At 37.3% G+C, this 15,813-nt stretch overlaps 1 protein-coding gene across 5 annotated transcripts in view; it reads right to left on the bottom strand.

Moving 5' to 3' along the window:
* The window catches only part of Ptprz1 (protein tyrosine phosphatase, receptor type Z1), a 182,619-nt gene that overhangs the window by 49,817 nt on the left and 116,989 nt on the right, over nucleotides 1-15,813 (bottom strand). For 2 of the 5 annotated variants that reach the window (XM_087656159.1, NM_013080.2), the window contains 2 exon segments: nucleotides 9,545-9,591; nucleotides 1,940-5,498 (listed from right to left, as the gene is read on the bottom strand). In XM_087656159.1, the coding sequence (XP_087512285.1) occupies nucleotides 1,940-5,498; nucleotides 9,545-9,591 (3,606 nt within the window). 5 annotated transcript variants of the gene reach the window in all.

Raw genomic sequence — 15,813 nt, 5'->3', positions numbered from 1 at the left:
TAAGATTAACATTTTAAAGGGCTGAGAATAAAACAGCATAACTTTGGTGTGAAAATTTAATCATAAAATATATTTTATTGTTCTCAATCATGTAAGCATGTTCTAAGAGACAGACACTAATAATACATTCCCAGGGTTAGTTTTGCATGGACTCTTTATGTGAACCAGAGCAAGTATCTTACAGTCTTTGTTCACTCTCATCTATATTTGCCCTATTTATATTAGTTTAGGAAACATCATGTCAGTTTTTCTACAATTTAGAAGTACCATAAATGATGAGTTTCAGACTAGGGAATATTCAATAATTGGATAAGACTGACTTTGAATTAGTTTTACAGATACAGTTTTAAAAACAGGTAAAAATTGTTTTCCCTAATTCTATTTGATCCTACTCCCTTCATTAACTGTATTATTTCCTGAAGATGGATGTTTTATCCATATTGCTTTGTTTTCATTAGTGGGGGAACTTACTCTTAACAGTTAAATAAATCTAATTAGTACATCTAAGAGAAATAACTTTCTTCGATAATTCTAGATATAGTGCTTTGTTATATATGTATATGCATGGTCTTTCCATTAGAGTATGTTCACGATCTTTCCCTTTCAGATAAATCTAAAAATATAGAAAGAAAAACAAGTGCTATAATTGAGGACAGATAACAATTCACATATGTAACAACATTCCTGACTACAGTGACCCATGGACTCATTACTCCTTCTCACACATCAGTTCATACATTGAAGCTGAAATTCAATGTTAAGTGGAGATCAAGTCAGAATACAGAAAAAAAAGAAACTGTCTTATCTAAATATATAATCTCTTAATTGCTGCCATACTAAAGAGTTTACAACTAATGTGAATGATGAAAATAACAAAGAGAATATATATTTTAATGAGATTGGCTCTATACTGTGGATTTTTAATATTAAGCTCTGTGCAATTATTACCCAATGTCACATTATACATTATCTTATCTTTTGACTTGCTAAGATTTAAATACTTTCCTTGTGCATTAAAAAAAAACCTCATCACTTAATCAAAGCAAATTATAAAATTCTTGCCGTGAATTCAATGGAATCACCTAGTTTTTTTTTTAAACACTTAATGGAATTTCGAATTTTGTTACCATTGACATTTAAAGCACACATCTGTATTCTAGGTTGCAGTCTGCTCCAAGAAACATCTGGCTAATAAACCCATTTGCATAAAATATATTAACAATGAAATGCATCTCTACAGAAAAGGCTGTAGGCTTTTTCTTTTACATCTTGTCATACAATACCTATGCATCTTCTGCATATTCATGTCGATTAGTAAGTTGGAATACTGTAACAAACACAAAGTAGAATGTATTTTGCTGGTTTATACTGCCCTCTTTAGGCAACAAAAAAGAAGCTCAAGGATAGTTTAAAAGCAGTATGATGTTTATAAAAACCTTCCTTAGCTATCAAATCTTAGCCCTGTAGTTCTTTTGAGAAGCTCTCCAAGCTGTTGTGCACATGTGAAGTGTCCACCATTGGTGGATGGGTGCTTATAGCATATTACTGAGATTTTAAATCCAATAGAGTTTGTGTACAACTTGTTTCAGAATACAAGTATGAACATTTAAACTGTCTTAACACAGCACACTGCGTTGTAATATTCTAATGGCGTATTATGCATACATAGTTGATACTACACACAATAGGAATAGGGATTAGTAACAGCACACAATGCATTTTGAAGATAATAAAAATCAATAACCAAAATATGTTGGATATTCATTCGAAATCATGAGTAAAACCATATTTATAAGAGCTATAAATGTATTGAACGTTCTGATTAGAAAGTGAAGATCTGCTGGTGGACCAGAATTCTTTTCTTCCGTGACTCTTCTATTTTTACTTTCATAGCAAGAAAATCAGCACATCTCGTTCTATCCCTTTGCTCATAACTAACCTGCCTCTGAACTGTTGGATACTCCTGAATGCCCACTAGTAACAGATGGTGTGGAGGACCGTGGAGATCCCGGAGCTATGCCTGTGTCATCTGCTTCCAGGACACCATCAGCATCCTTTTCATTAACATCTGGGAAACTGAAATCTGTGGAAGTCTCATTATCATTAAGGCTATCTGAGGTGCCTTGCCCTGACCCACTCTCTTCATCACTTGTCAAAACTGCCCATGCTTTAGATCCTGGGGTGTGAGGAAGGACAGCACTACCCATCTGAATGTCACGGTCCTCTCTTCCATCATTGTGCTTCTGGGGTAGCATACTTGGTGGTGGTGACTTATCAGGACTTTTATCCACCCTAGTTACACCCGTGCCTCCATTTTCTTCTTCGGTATTCTCAGAGAGCAAATGTGAAATTGGGTCACTCTGATCCACAAGACTGCTTTCTTGGGTGTCCGAGTCATTCATTACCTTTTCCTGTGATTCTCTATAGGGTGAACATGACATACACTTATTTACGGGAAAGCGATCACTATCTATGTCATCATAATCATCATCATCATAGTCATCACCATCTTCACCACCTCCTACTAAATCGGCATCAGATCTGGCACTATGAGTCGGCTTAGAAGTAGCTTTAGAAGGAAGAAGCAACTTGGTTGTGGTCACAGAATCATCTCTGTTGGGAGAAACAGTTGTCATGGAAATGGGCCCACTTCCTAATGGAACAGAATGGTCAGTAGCTATAAGTACATCAGAAACGGTCGTTGGTAGACCAGTAAGTGCCTTATCAGTAATAGAAATTTCAGGGTGCATGAAAATGTCCTCAGAATACACAAGCCTGCTTATAAGTGTATTTTGTGGTTCATCGATTGATAAAATAGGAGTAGCAAATGCATGCCTTCCTTTTGGAGGGTAGGCCTGGCTAATGTCCAGATGTGCAGTTTGGAAAAACTCGTCATGGCTGTGCAAGGACGGCAGGACTTGCTGGGGACTTTTGCTCTTAAGCAAACCTTGTTCAAAATATTCCTCCCTCGAGTGAGGAACTGTTAAGCGTTGAAGTGAAGTGGGGTGCACATCAGAAGGTGACATATTGAGAACTGGTACAGATGTAAAGTGCAGCGTGCTTTTGCTTGAAGCAGACTCTGATGCCAGGGGAAGAGACACGGAAGAGCTACTTTGCTCAACCATGGGGGTTTCAGTCAGCACTGGATCACGAGGCCCAGAGGGAAGGGCAGTTTTAAGCAAGGTGTCAACATCAGAAGCCGGAAAGGAAGGTTGCAGCAATGCTTCCGTATTAAAAGGAGATGCGGCCTCATAGAGCAAGGGCTGTGTTGAAGGGTGTAATACTTCACTAGAAGCAGTGTCAGAGAGCGCAGGCTCTGAGTTTGTGCTAAGCCCGGGTTTAAGCCAAGTGTCACCAGATGCTTGAGATGCTGTGTGTGTAGGTTTAACTGGGAAGATAATCTCTGGAACTCGACTAATCTCCTGATCAAAAACCTTAGTTATGGGATAAACCAGAGACTCTGTAAACACGCTGTTTATGCTAGATACGGAAACAGAGGTTTCTTTTAAAGATTCACTCCACTTATTTACAATATCAGACATCTTTGGCACGACTGTGCTTTTAGAAGGGTATGCCATGTCACTGAAAGAAGACATTTTCAGTTCAGTCTCATTTCCATACATCATTTCACCTTTAGAAAGCGGCTTAATATCATCGCCAGACACAGATGTCGTGTATGTAAAATCAGCTACAGAAACAGGTGAAGACATGTTAAGAGTTCTCAGCCCATCTGTGTCAGGTAAAAGCAATTCACTATCAGAGGAGGCTCCAGACCACTCCCCATCACCAGAGAGGGCAGGAGGAAGCTGCAGTAATGATGCAGTTGGAGTAATAAATGAGGACTCAGGCAGTGATATATGGCTAGGATTGATAAGTAAGGACCCCTGATCAGCTACACCGATAGAATCATGCACAGGTATTGCAGAACTGGAAGAAACAGTGAGCACGTGGTGGGAGCCCTCAATGGCATAAGAAGTTTCAGGCCCTGACGAATATGCATGCATAACGACATCACTGCTGGGTGATTCGATTTGAGAAACCATAGACGTTTTATAAAGGACAGCAGACTCACTACCAAATTCCAATGTGTCCGAAGCAGCATGAATAGTGACCTGATGTGACATCACATCAGAATACTGAACAAGGCTGGGCTCTAACAGCAAATCACCCCCAGCCACCAGCAGAGAAGCATGCAAAGACAGCTCATCCCTCTCAGCAGCTGAAGTAACTTGCGGAAGGGTTTGAGAAACCGTATGCAGATGGTGAAACAAGTCACTACTGAAGGAAGCAGAGGAAAATGGGAGCAGAGGTGCATCATCATAGGAAGACAGGATGGAGTCAAATGACACACCAACACTGGGGAATACAGGCGTAGCATGCAAGGCCGAATCACTACTTGAAGCAGCAGGGGTAGTGTTGAGGGTCTGATTGTCAAGCAACAAAGGGGTGACTAGAGGAAAGACTTCACTACTGTAGGAAGGTTGAAGAGGTGTCTCACCATTGTATACTGGTTGAGTTGTCTGCGAATGGAGGATGTTGCTAGTGGGAGCCAAATCAAGTGGTCTGGAGGACGGAGTGAAAGCATGTGGTGTTACTTCAGTCGGGGGGTAGGCAAAGGTAGAATAATGTGGCATTTCCATATCTGTGACCGAAGGACCCCGGGACGCGGTAGCATCTGGAGAAAATGTCTCAGTTGTCTCCCTCGATTCATCAACTTGGAAGTCCGTGGAGTTAACTTGGAGAAAGCCCTCTCTCCCAGATCCAGTCTCAGACTGTGTTGTTAGGTCTGTGGATCCAGGGAACCACACACTCCCTTCAAGAGAGGGATCCTTTAGTGATTCTTCTGAACCTGATGGAGCCGAATCCTCTAGAGCATTTCTCGTAGATTCTGGCCTAAGGACATCATACGTGACCGCCTCGGGCGTATCTGAAGAAGACGTATATCCATGGGATAGATTATCTGTGGAAAAGGGGACAGTGGAGGACGCAGGGCTAGAGCCTGACGAATCATCTGCTCCACTATCGAGCTTGAAATCAGTCAGTAAGTTTTCTTCCTCACTGAGGTCAGCAGACACCTCTTTGTACTCTGTTATGGAAACCATATTTAAGGATTCTGCAGTCCCAGACAAGTTCATCTGTGGGAAGACAAGGAGAGTTTTAGAGCCACTGTTTAAGGAGGCTGAGGTGCCTTCCACACTGTGTGGTGGCAGGTTAGTTCCAATCTGAGAAGGCAAGGACATTTCTCTTTCTGGATTGAATTCAGCAACCTGTTGGGAAGTAGGATTCAGGGATGTGTTGAGAACATCACTCTTTCCAGAGAATTCAGATCCTCTCGTTGGAGATCGGTTAGTCTTGGCTTCATTATATTTAGTCCCCATGTGATTATAGTGAGTTGTGGTAGAAACCTGGGGTTCCTTTTTCCTTATTTGGTTTGTGGCACTGTCTCTACCGGGATTCAAGCCAGTGTCTTCTTCATTGCCTTTTCCATAGTCTTCCTCCTGCAAGAGGCAAACAAAATTTAAAGAATTATAAAGAAATTAGAGAAAAACAAAGTCTAAATATCTTATACAGCATTATACTACAAATTTTTCACTGGTGTGTCCTTCATGACTTCTGACCCTCATAGGACATCATATTCTATTCTATTCTATTCTATTCTATTCTATTCTATTCTATTCTATTCTATTCTATTCTATTCTATTCTATTCTATTCTATTCTGTTTCCCTCCCTCTCTCTGTGTGTGTATATATATACATATATATACATATATATATATAATTTTTATTGTATATTCACTATGGAAAGCTATTAAACTAAATGAAGTCACTTTAGTAATAACTGTATACATTTCAATATTAAAGACCCAAAGGAATCTCACAAAAATATTTGAAATAATACCTCAAAAGATATTTGCTTCATAATCTGACTCAGTTTTTCTGAGCATGTGTGTTCAGCTTAATAGAATGAATTTGTTATCTTATTCCTCTATATTAAAAGTCTAAGAATATGCCTAGCTCTAAAATGTCATGCCACACTAACTCCCAACACCGAGCACGATTCAAGCGTTCCATCTTCTGTTCTTTGTCTCATTCTCAGCAGATGCCAGTTTTGTTCCCTTGCCAGGGAGAACAGAAGCCAACTGACAAAAATCACATGTGATCCTAATATTGAAAACACTGTTCAACTAAGTCACCCCTACCCCTTCCTTCCTCTCATCTCTAAGACCTTGTTAGTCTTCTCTTCAAAAGCTCATTCCTACATCTGTCTACAAGTCTACCTTCTAGGGTCTCCTTACAACTTAAACACAGTTGAGCATTCTGCATTTTCTCAAATCCCCAGATTGTTCTAATGAGATTAAGTGAATTCGGGTCTCTTCTGTTGAAAATGAACATAGAACATCTTTTTTTTTTTGGTTCTTTTTTTTTTTTCGGAGCTGGGGATTGAACCCAGGGCCTTGCGCTTCCTAGGCAAGCGCTCTACCACTGAGCTAAATCCCCAACCCCAGAACATCTTTAATTTAATCTGTTATCCTCTAATCTTTCTCTCCCCATTCTAAACGGAATCTCCTCAAAGATATGTCATGTGTTGTTATGCATGAGCTAATAATTTCCGTGGACCCCACAGTAATATTCATCTTTGTATATGTTCCACATTAACACACTATATCATATCCTTCCACAAACCATGTAGATTCCCATAACAATTTTATGAGAGCCTTGCTGATACTCATCTGTTTTCCCATTGCATATATTGTGGCAAAAGCTATATATCCAGAATAAACCTTTACCCTAAGTGATTCATTTTCTGGCAGATTATAAATTTTATAACGTTCAATAAGATGCCTCTTGGAATCTGAGGAAGATGATTGACCATTCTCTATGCTCTGCTGGATTTTGTTAGGTCACACTACCTTGTGCACTTTTTCAAGAGTTTATGCTCTAGGATTAATATATGTATTGTATGGCTACAAACATTTTAACAGATACCCTCTCCTGTAAGTTCTTGCAGAATTGTAATTTGTCTTCCCTTTTTTCCCCTGCGCCATCACACCTGCTTTCTCAACTTTCTCTTTTTTAAATTTAACGCTCCAGTCATGCAGAGACCTTCGCTTTTCAAGTGACGGTGGTTTTCTACATGGGGAGGATCTACTTTTCATTTCAATACTCAGGACTTAAAAAATCCTCATGGATACAATCCACACAGTTCTCTGTTTCTTTTGTTCACACACGAAGTATAAGAGCAGACGTTATTAGGAAGTAGACAGTGGGGGGTGAGCAATATTCTCAACCCATCTGCAGGTCACATTGTAGAAAAACACACTATTTAATGCATCTGTTCTGACCTGACCATATGCTATGAGAGTTGATATCAATAGGATGCAATATTCTGACTTGTACAGTTAAACTGGCTGATCAGGGTACTTGGACCTATTATCTTTTTTTCTATCATTTTAAGGCCCACGTATGTCTGACTCCTTTCCCTCAGCAGTGAAAACGGTATTCTAGTTTTACTTTATAAAATGGTATTTCTGTTTCTTCGGGTGCTACTGCCATGGGACCCACAAAAACTATAGATTTTTGTTTTTTGTTTTGTTTTTTAAACAAGTCCTCTTTTTCTTCCAGGTCACAAACTTCTTCACAAAGAAAACTTTTAAGTTCTACTGTGTCTTCGAACAGGTCTTTTTGTCTATGGACTATATAATTCTTTCCCTTTATTTCCTGGTTCTCCACAATTTTCCATGCTGTAGGGCTAGGAAATAGGAAGTAAGAGAGTGAGAATATTGTCCAGGAGCCTTACCACCCATATTTTCATCACAGAATGGCCCTCTCCCCCTACCCAGGTCACAGCATCTGCTGGAAGACAGTCTGTATACTTTATCTCTGACTTTCAGGTGTGGGTAGAGTAAACAGTCTCTGACAGCTGTAGAAAACCACCTCCTCTAGACATCTATTCACCTTCTCATGCGTCTTTGAATAGAATTTTTTATTAAATCAACTTCAGTGAGTACACTTGGCCATGGCATCTATTTCTGGTTGGAACCTGGGCAGACATGCTGGCTTATTTCTCCTCCTCCTGTGGAGGAACCTTTAACTACAACATGACAGACCGTAATAGATATAATCTGAAAACATTGCAGTTTACTTCTCTACCGCTTGTGTTTGCAGAACTCACAGTTGGTGACACTTAAGTAACATCCCATATACTAATATGTGTATGTGTATAGGATGTATATGAATATGTATATACATTAGCATCTCTAATGTTATACTGGGAGAAATTATAGCTTATTCACACAATTAAATGCTATAGTAACTTTAACACTGTAGTTTTATATAAAAAATTGCTTGTAATTAGCATTGGGAGATTTCAAACAACTTTTGTAAGCATCCCCCGAGATCGCTTTAGTGTCAATATTAATTCAGAATAAAAATAAATAGGGAATTGGAATTATGGTGATTATAATGAAAAGTAATTACCGACTGCATTTCATACACAATGGAACCCAAACAACATCATTTACTAAATTACTAGAGCCAGGGGCTTGCTTTAGTTTATCAGATAAAAAAAAAAGAGTTGATTTAGCCAAGGCAAACATTTTTTCTTCTTTTGATTTGATTCTGTAATTTTAGTAATTTCAATTGTAAAACTGACTAGTAATTTTAGGCATTATTTACACACAGGTGAACATGTGACCACACACACAAAGCTATCCCTAGATTTAAATGTGAATGCTTGTAATATAGAATAAGTATTTGGGTAAGACAATCCATTGTAAGAAGGACCAGTCATAGATATGTCAATCACTGAGGTAGGTAATTTTATATGTAAAATGATAACGTGATTTCAATCCATACTGGATACTGGCATTAGTTGTCACATTTTCTCTGCTCCTACACAATTTGCACATATCCTTATATCTATATAATTTAGGGTATGTGGTTTAAAAATACAGTTTTAGTTGTGATGAACAACATATTTGGAGTTAGGTTGAAAGGCACATTCACTCAACTATTTTCTCTCATGTCAAATCATAAGATATTGTTAAAATGTTTATATTCTCAAATGTTTATTTCACTGTGCTAGAAATGTATGCTTTCTATGAATAGCTCAAATTAAAAAATATTCTGTTTACAAACTTGTTCATATTTATTATGAATCCATCAGCCATTGATTATTTATAAACTGTAGCAATATTAAAAGCTAGGACAATATTGCTAGAAAAGATTGAATGCTACCAAGTTCCAATATAGCTATAGCTTATACGTACAATTATTTGTAAAGTTGATGAATTTTTTCATTATAACTATTGTTCGGGTATTACACCAATCAAACACCTTCCAAGTTTTTCACAAATCATTTATATATATATATATATATATATATATATATAAATGTGTGTGTGTGTGTGTCTGTGTGTGTGTGACATTAAAACATAACAATTAATCCAACAGTAAATCATAAAACAATATCTAAAATCCAAGCAATAATTCTAGATAGGCTTTTAACTTTTAAAACATTGAAATATAAAAATGGCTATGATACCTTGATTATTTCTTCAGTTCCAATTAATTCAGGAAAGAGGTCAAGTTCTAAAAAGTTAAAAACAATATCGTTAATGGTTTTAATTCAACTCCTGAAGCCTCATAGGCTCATCTTTGGGTGGAGAGAGAGAAAAAGTTAAAAGAAAACGAAGAAGTCACTACTGTTCAAAATATCTCAAAGTAAAAGTGTCAGATTCTAGTTTCAAAACTACAGTCAAACTGGAGACAACACAACGAAGTGATGTGTGACAACATTTACGTTGATTTCTACCTTCTGCTCAGATGGTCTTTCCAGAGCCTACCCCCATCCCTATGAAAGCAAAGAAGGAAAAAGGACGGCACAATAGTGAAAAAATTAATAGCCAAAACGAGCCCAATTTCTTATCTGTTTATCTTCAGGGCTGATAGAAATAGAACTGAGGAATGACTGGGACTTTCTAGGCACTTGGCCAGGATTAATTTTCCGATTTGGCTAATTTCCTGAAGTTCTTCTGATTAATGACCAAGCCATCCATTCGTGCTCATTCGTGCTTGTAGTTATTTGAACACAGGAGCCTGCACCATGCAAGAAGGAGAACTTATTATCAGTACGCTCCAGGCTGACCACAGAGAAACCTAGAGGGAAAGATTTTATGTGGATTTTTCCCCAAGGAAATTGAACTAGTAGCATTTAGACTACTGTGGAGAACTCTTGTCACTGCGTTCATTCAAGTCTGCTTTTTATTTTCCCAAACCAATTAGAATCAATGGATTTTTATCATTGCCTAAAAAAAAAAAAAAAGACCTGTTAGCAAATGTTAGAATAGGCTAAGAGCACAGTGATGTAGTTCAGTGCTTGAGTGCTTGCTGGAAAAAGATAAAGGTTCTTGGTATCCAGAAAGGAATCTAGCACACTGACAAATTACCGAGAGCTGGTGGATATTTCTCAGGTAAGCGTCTGGGTTATCCAGAAGGGATAAGCACAGTAGTAGTAGTGAGGGCTTGGGGGAACTGTTATAATGATATTTTTCTTATGTTCTGGCTTTTCTGAAACTGCACTCCATTGGCATTCTCCATCCTGAGGTTGCTTATGCTCCATGTTTAAGTCTTTACACAGTATGTACATCTTCTAAAGAAATTCCATGGCATAACTGAACAGACATTAATGCATCCTATTTTGACTTTCCCTTCAATATAGACTATCACAAGTTGATTCTTTTTTTTTTTGGTTCAAAAGGTCTTTAATTTAGTTAAAAATCTCTTCAAAATAGAGCACAGTTTTACAGAGTTCCTAGTATCCTATTATACAGTTACTAATTAGCCTTCCTCCTTATATATTTATATATACTTCATATATGCAGCACAAGTTGATTCTTATCACCAGAAACTCCTTGGGTATTAATAACTATAACAGAAAAGCCATGATTGGGCACATAAATTCTGTTTAGAAGAAAATCACGTAACGTCTACAAATGTCCTCAATTCCTAAGATTTCCTTGATATCCTTAAAAGCTTAGCTATTCTGAAGGTAATTACCCTCACGAATTTTCTGTGCCATCAAAGTGAAAATTTTCACTTGAAATACTCCTAGACTTACGTGAAATTCTCATTTTATTTATAGGCTGTTTGACTGTGAGAGAGTTGGGCCAATTTTTCTATGGATCAGTTGTTCTGTTCTTATGTAATCATCTCCCCACGTCTTCTTTTCAAGCTCTTTAGTCATAATGGGTCCAAGTTAAAGTAATTTCAATTCTCTCAAACACCTTAGTCTTTGTAACCCTCAAGAAAACCAACATGTGGGAAGTTTATAACATGCAATGCACTGTGGCCAAAACAACCTTCAACTTACTATTCTGAAAGCTACAGTCAGAGTAGAAAAGTCTATGTGTGTAGTAATCTTCAAATTCAGTCCATGAGACACTTCCTGGGCTTCCCAGAAGCCCTGTCTTCTCCTCTGCTTTGAACTATTTTAATTATAATAAAGGCAGACTATAATAAAATATTTTTAACGATGCCTGTGTTATATTTTTTCACCTGCATTAAACTCCACAATTTTATTCTCATTTCAGCATGCCTCAGGAGATGTTTCAGATTTTTAAGACTGTTTACCATCATCTGACCATGGATTCTAATTATTTCATTTATTTGACAGAGTTGGAGAGAGGCTTCATATAAACATTCTCAGTGTGTATTGCATTTGATAGACTTTACCGTTTACTAGTGAGCAGTGTTAACTATATGAATCACGATTCTCTCAATGTGAAATGTGTAAACTAATTCAACCACACTACCCCAGAGTCTGACTACTGCTGTTTGTGAGTTTGCTCTTTTCTGCAACAAACAAGCCTTGTCTGCACAGCCTTAGGCTCTGGAGGAGCCTGAGTGACCTCTCAAGCCCATGTCAGTCTCTTGGATGGGGACCCTAGGAGCCTTCACATTGCTAAGTATGAACTCTGTTTGGAAGATCTTGACTCTGGTTTCCAACTGGACTCAGATCATTTTAATAGAAATCCTTGGGATTCATAAATAGGACAATTCTACACACCGCGTTTCCTTTAAAGATTCTGAAGAAGTTGTACTTCTGAGTATGAAGGATTAAAACCCCTACATCCAAAGTAGAGCTGAACAGCAACAGCTCTCATATTCATCTCCCCTTGCTGGTATTTTCTTGAAAAACAGTAGCTGACATTTTAATACTTGCCAGTTGACTAGAGTATTTACTAATAAATAAAAAGTTTACAAATGACCTTGGTTTATAGAGTATCTTCACTTCAGCAAAATAGGTTCCAAGAAGGCTGAGAAAAAACATATGATAGCAAACTTGTGTCTGTGTCTTATTTTATTTTTTGAGTGGATACTTAGAAGTGACATTTGTGTAATAGCTGAACAGATGCAGATGACGTATGCTGTTTCGAGGCACATGCACTCTTATGTATACTTAAAAGTGATACATTGGTAGACCATTAGGACCTTAATATTTCATAATACAAAGAAGCAACAACTGATAAAGGTGAACAGCAATGTTATTTAATTGTTTGAAGATTAGCCAAGTTTTACAGTGCAAAATGAAAAAGTAATGTAGACTCCAATTGCTTCAATGTGTAATTTAAAATCTAATGATTCCATAGCATTAGTAGCATGGAATGATGCAGGAGGACCAACGACAGAGGCAGCAATGCAGCAACACACAATGGAGACAAATTGCAAAGCACACGGTGCATGGAGACTCAAGCATGTGGGCTTATTCTGTCATGCACTTACATTTAACACGTACAGTTATTAAAACCTTAAAGCCTATATGTGAAAGTGTCCTCTATATTGTATAACCTTCATCAGAGAAGAGAATTATACGTGCTTATGTTATAATGAAATAAATATACTCATGAATTATTCATTCGTAAAGATAATTTCCCACCATGTCTCTTAAAAGAATACTTCTTCTCAACACTACAAAGGCATCCCAGAAACTTTTCAAATTGTTTTTCTTAATATGAACTTATGTGTGCATTTTAAGATAGCACTTGAAATCGAACTTAATGGATATTAGTGCCTATTAATATTGTTGTGAGTAGTGACAAGTAACATTAGGATGTGATAAAGTTGTAAAATTATTATTACTTTAAATGCACAATTTCGTCAACTTAAAAAGGTAAAGATTAGATTGAGAAGACTGACTTTTCCTTAGCTATTGAGTGATTACTTGAGATCCGTGCAATTGCAAGGGTGATTACTTATTATCTTCTTCATTTCATTTGAACAAGATCAATAAGCTATACAGCATTTAGAAAACAGATTATTTTAAATAACAACAGAATAATTCAATGTTATGTTTCATCACATCACCAAGGAAAAGTAGTGCCATGCTAAACAGGATGAGAGGGCCAACCTAACACGTTCCTACATTAGCCACAAAAATAACAAGACTCACTTATTAGAAAGCAATTTATTTTGCCCACCTAGAAAGTAACATCATGGTCCAGACTGAGATATGTTTACTATAATAATATTTAAGCTAATGTGAATTGTAAGCAAGTGAACCAAAATGCAACCTTTAAAATCAGGGGTAGACGTCTAAAAGAACTAAGGTTTTCTTCATAGTTAGAACGAAAATTCCAAGCTTGAAATAAACTGGTTCTTTGATAAAGGGAGTTTTTGATGGGTAGAATTAGGGAGTAGTCTACCTACTATGTTCATTTGCTTGGGTTCTTACATTAACCAGTCAAATGCCACCCTCTAATAAAGAACCAACACTGTACAAAACACTTTAGGGGACTAAGACATCCATGGAGATTAAATGGAAGGTCCGACCTAGTGTCCCATCATGGAAATGTTCAACAGTGTCCCGATCCTTGAATAAATAGAGATTCAGTTGTGATACTGATTATTTTGTACAAGTAAAACATACTAAAATAATTAGCAATGTCCCAACACAGATTCATGCTTAAAACAAAGCACTCAGAGATAAGTTTATACGGAAGACATCCATCTGATCCTCTTCATATGCAATAAGCATCTCAAAATGGACAAAAGAACAAAAATTTTCAAAAACTTAGACATGGTGACATAGTCATCAGTATAGAACAGGATTAAGGAGGCAATCCATCTGACAAATGCCTTGGGATCTGCTTTATGGACAGAGATGAGAGTGATTTCACTAAGGAAGATAGTTATGTGAATGTGCCCTATATAATTCATAGTCAGGTGCAGCAAAAGGCGCAGGAGAATTTTCATATAATGCATGCTGGTCTATTTATATACGCCTGGCCAGCTTGGACAGTGCTATCCTGTTACTGATATTGCTTTCTGGATAGACACACATATCTGGATAGAACTTTGGGAAAAGCTGTTGTTCTCTGCAACATAATGACATAAAATATAAGTGTGGTCAGTTCCTGTGAGTCTCACCTTTAAGATTTAGCATTTCCATTCTGAAACAACCCAATTTTGAAAATAAAAACCCTAAGTAAAGGCAATAGGAAAAACGATCATAGAGAAGCCATGAGGCAAAACATTAAAAACCAACGATGCCATCACAGGCATAAGCCATCAGTGGACAAGAGCTTGATGGGCGTTGTAGCGTTTGGTTGAGAAAGGAATGAATGTGATATTCAGTGGTCAATCACACAAGGTGAGGAAGCATGCTCATCCTGTGAGCTTACATTGGATTAAACTCCTGTTACAGCCTTTACATAATGAAAGCAAGGCATTCTCCCCTCTGCACACAAAACATAGTTATAACTATTCATTGATATTAAAAACTTGTAAGCATTGTAATGGCTTGAATCATGAGAGGGATGACCAAAGAACATTTATGTATGCATGCATGCATTTATGTGTTTACGTTTATTATGATGTATACCCATATATACATGTGCACATACACACATCAACGCTAACACTTGAAAAACTTTCAGTAACAAAAGCAAGGCTATGTAAATCTGTGAATGTCTATATCTTGATTTGTTTATTGCATATGTTTGAGATCAAAAGATTTTCCCTTAATCTTTAGAAAGATAGCATGCAGATAAACACAATTAGAAACAACTTTTGTTTCTGTGAAAATAAGACTGGTATTAACTTAAGGAAGGGAAAAGCATCCCTGGATCAAATTATAAAAAGTGGAAAAATATTTAAAGTAAACTTTGAGATGCTTTGTATAGATATTTGAAAATACCTGTCACGGTCCTAGGATGAGAGTATACTTACTACATGCTTTGGGGGCTGGAAAGGAAATAAGTACAAATGAAATTAAAATAACTCTTACGTTTATGTCTCAAAGAAGTCTCAATATCCACTCATCCATTCCCATTTAATGACTTTTGCAAACACAAGTAAATCTTGTTTTCCTTATCTTGTATGTGTTAAAATTTTGGAATTAATAATAAATTTATGGATCACCTCGTATTGGGTTTGCTAAATGCCAAGCCTCTTGGGAAACCAGATATAATGGAAGGAACTTTCCCCTTCATTCAAAAGGATGTGAAGTCAGTTCTCTGCTTAGGTTTTTGGAGAACCCTCCATGCTAGTTTTGATGTTGGCTGCTCCTGTTTTCACTCTCACTGATAGTGAATATAGGTGCTTTCCCTACATTCTCACCAGCACTGGCTGTTCTTCCAACCCCCACCATGAGGAGAGCCATTCTGATTAGGGTGAGATGGAATCTCAGACAGAGTGCTTTTAATTTGCATTTCTCTGATGGCTAAAAATGTTGAACACTTATTAAAATATTTATTGGGCATCCGTCTTCCTTCCTTCCTTCCTTCCTTCCTTCCTTCCTTCCTTCCTTCTTCC

This window comes from Rattus norvegicus, chromosome 4 (assembly GCF_021556685.1).
Source record: "Rattus norvegicus strain SHRSP/BbbUtx chromosome 4, alternate assembly SHRSP_T2T, whole genome shotgun sequence".
In the NCBI taxonomy this organism is placed as follows: Eukaryota; Metazoa; Chordata; class Mammalia; order Rodentia; family Muridae; genus Rattus; species Rattus norvegicus.
This window is presented reverse-complemented; position numbering and strand designations above follow the sequence as displayed.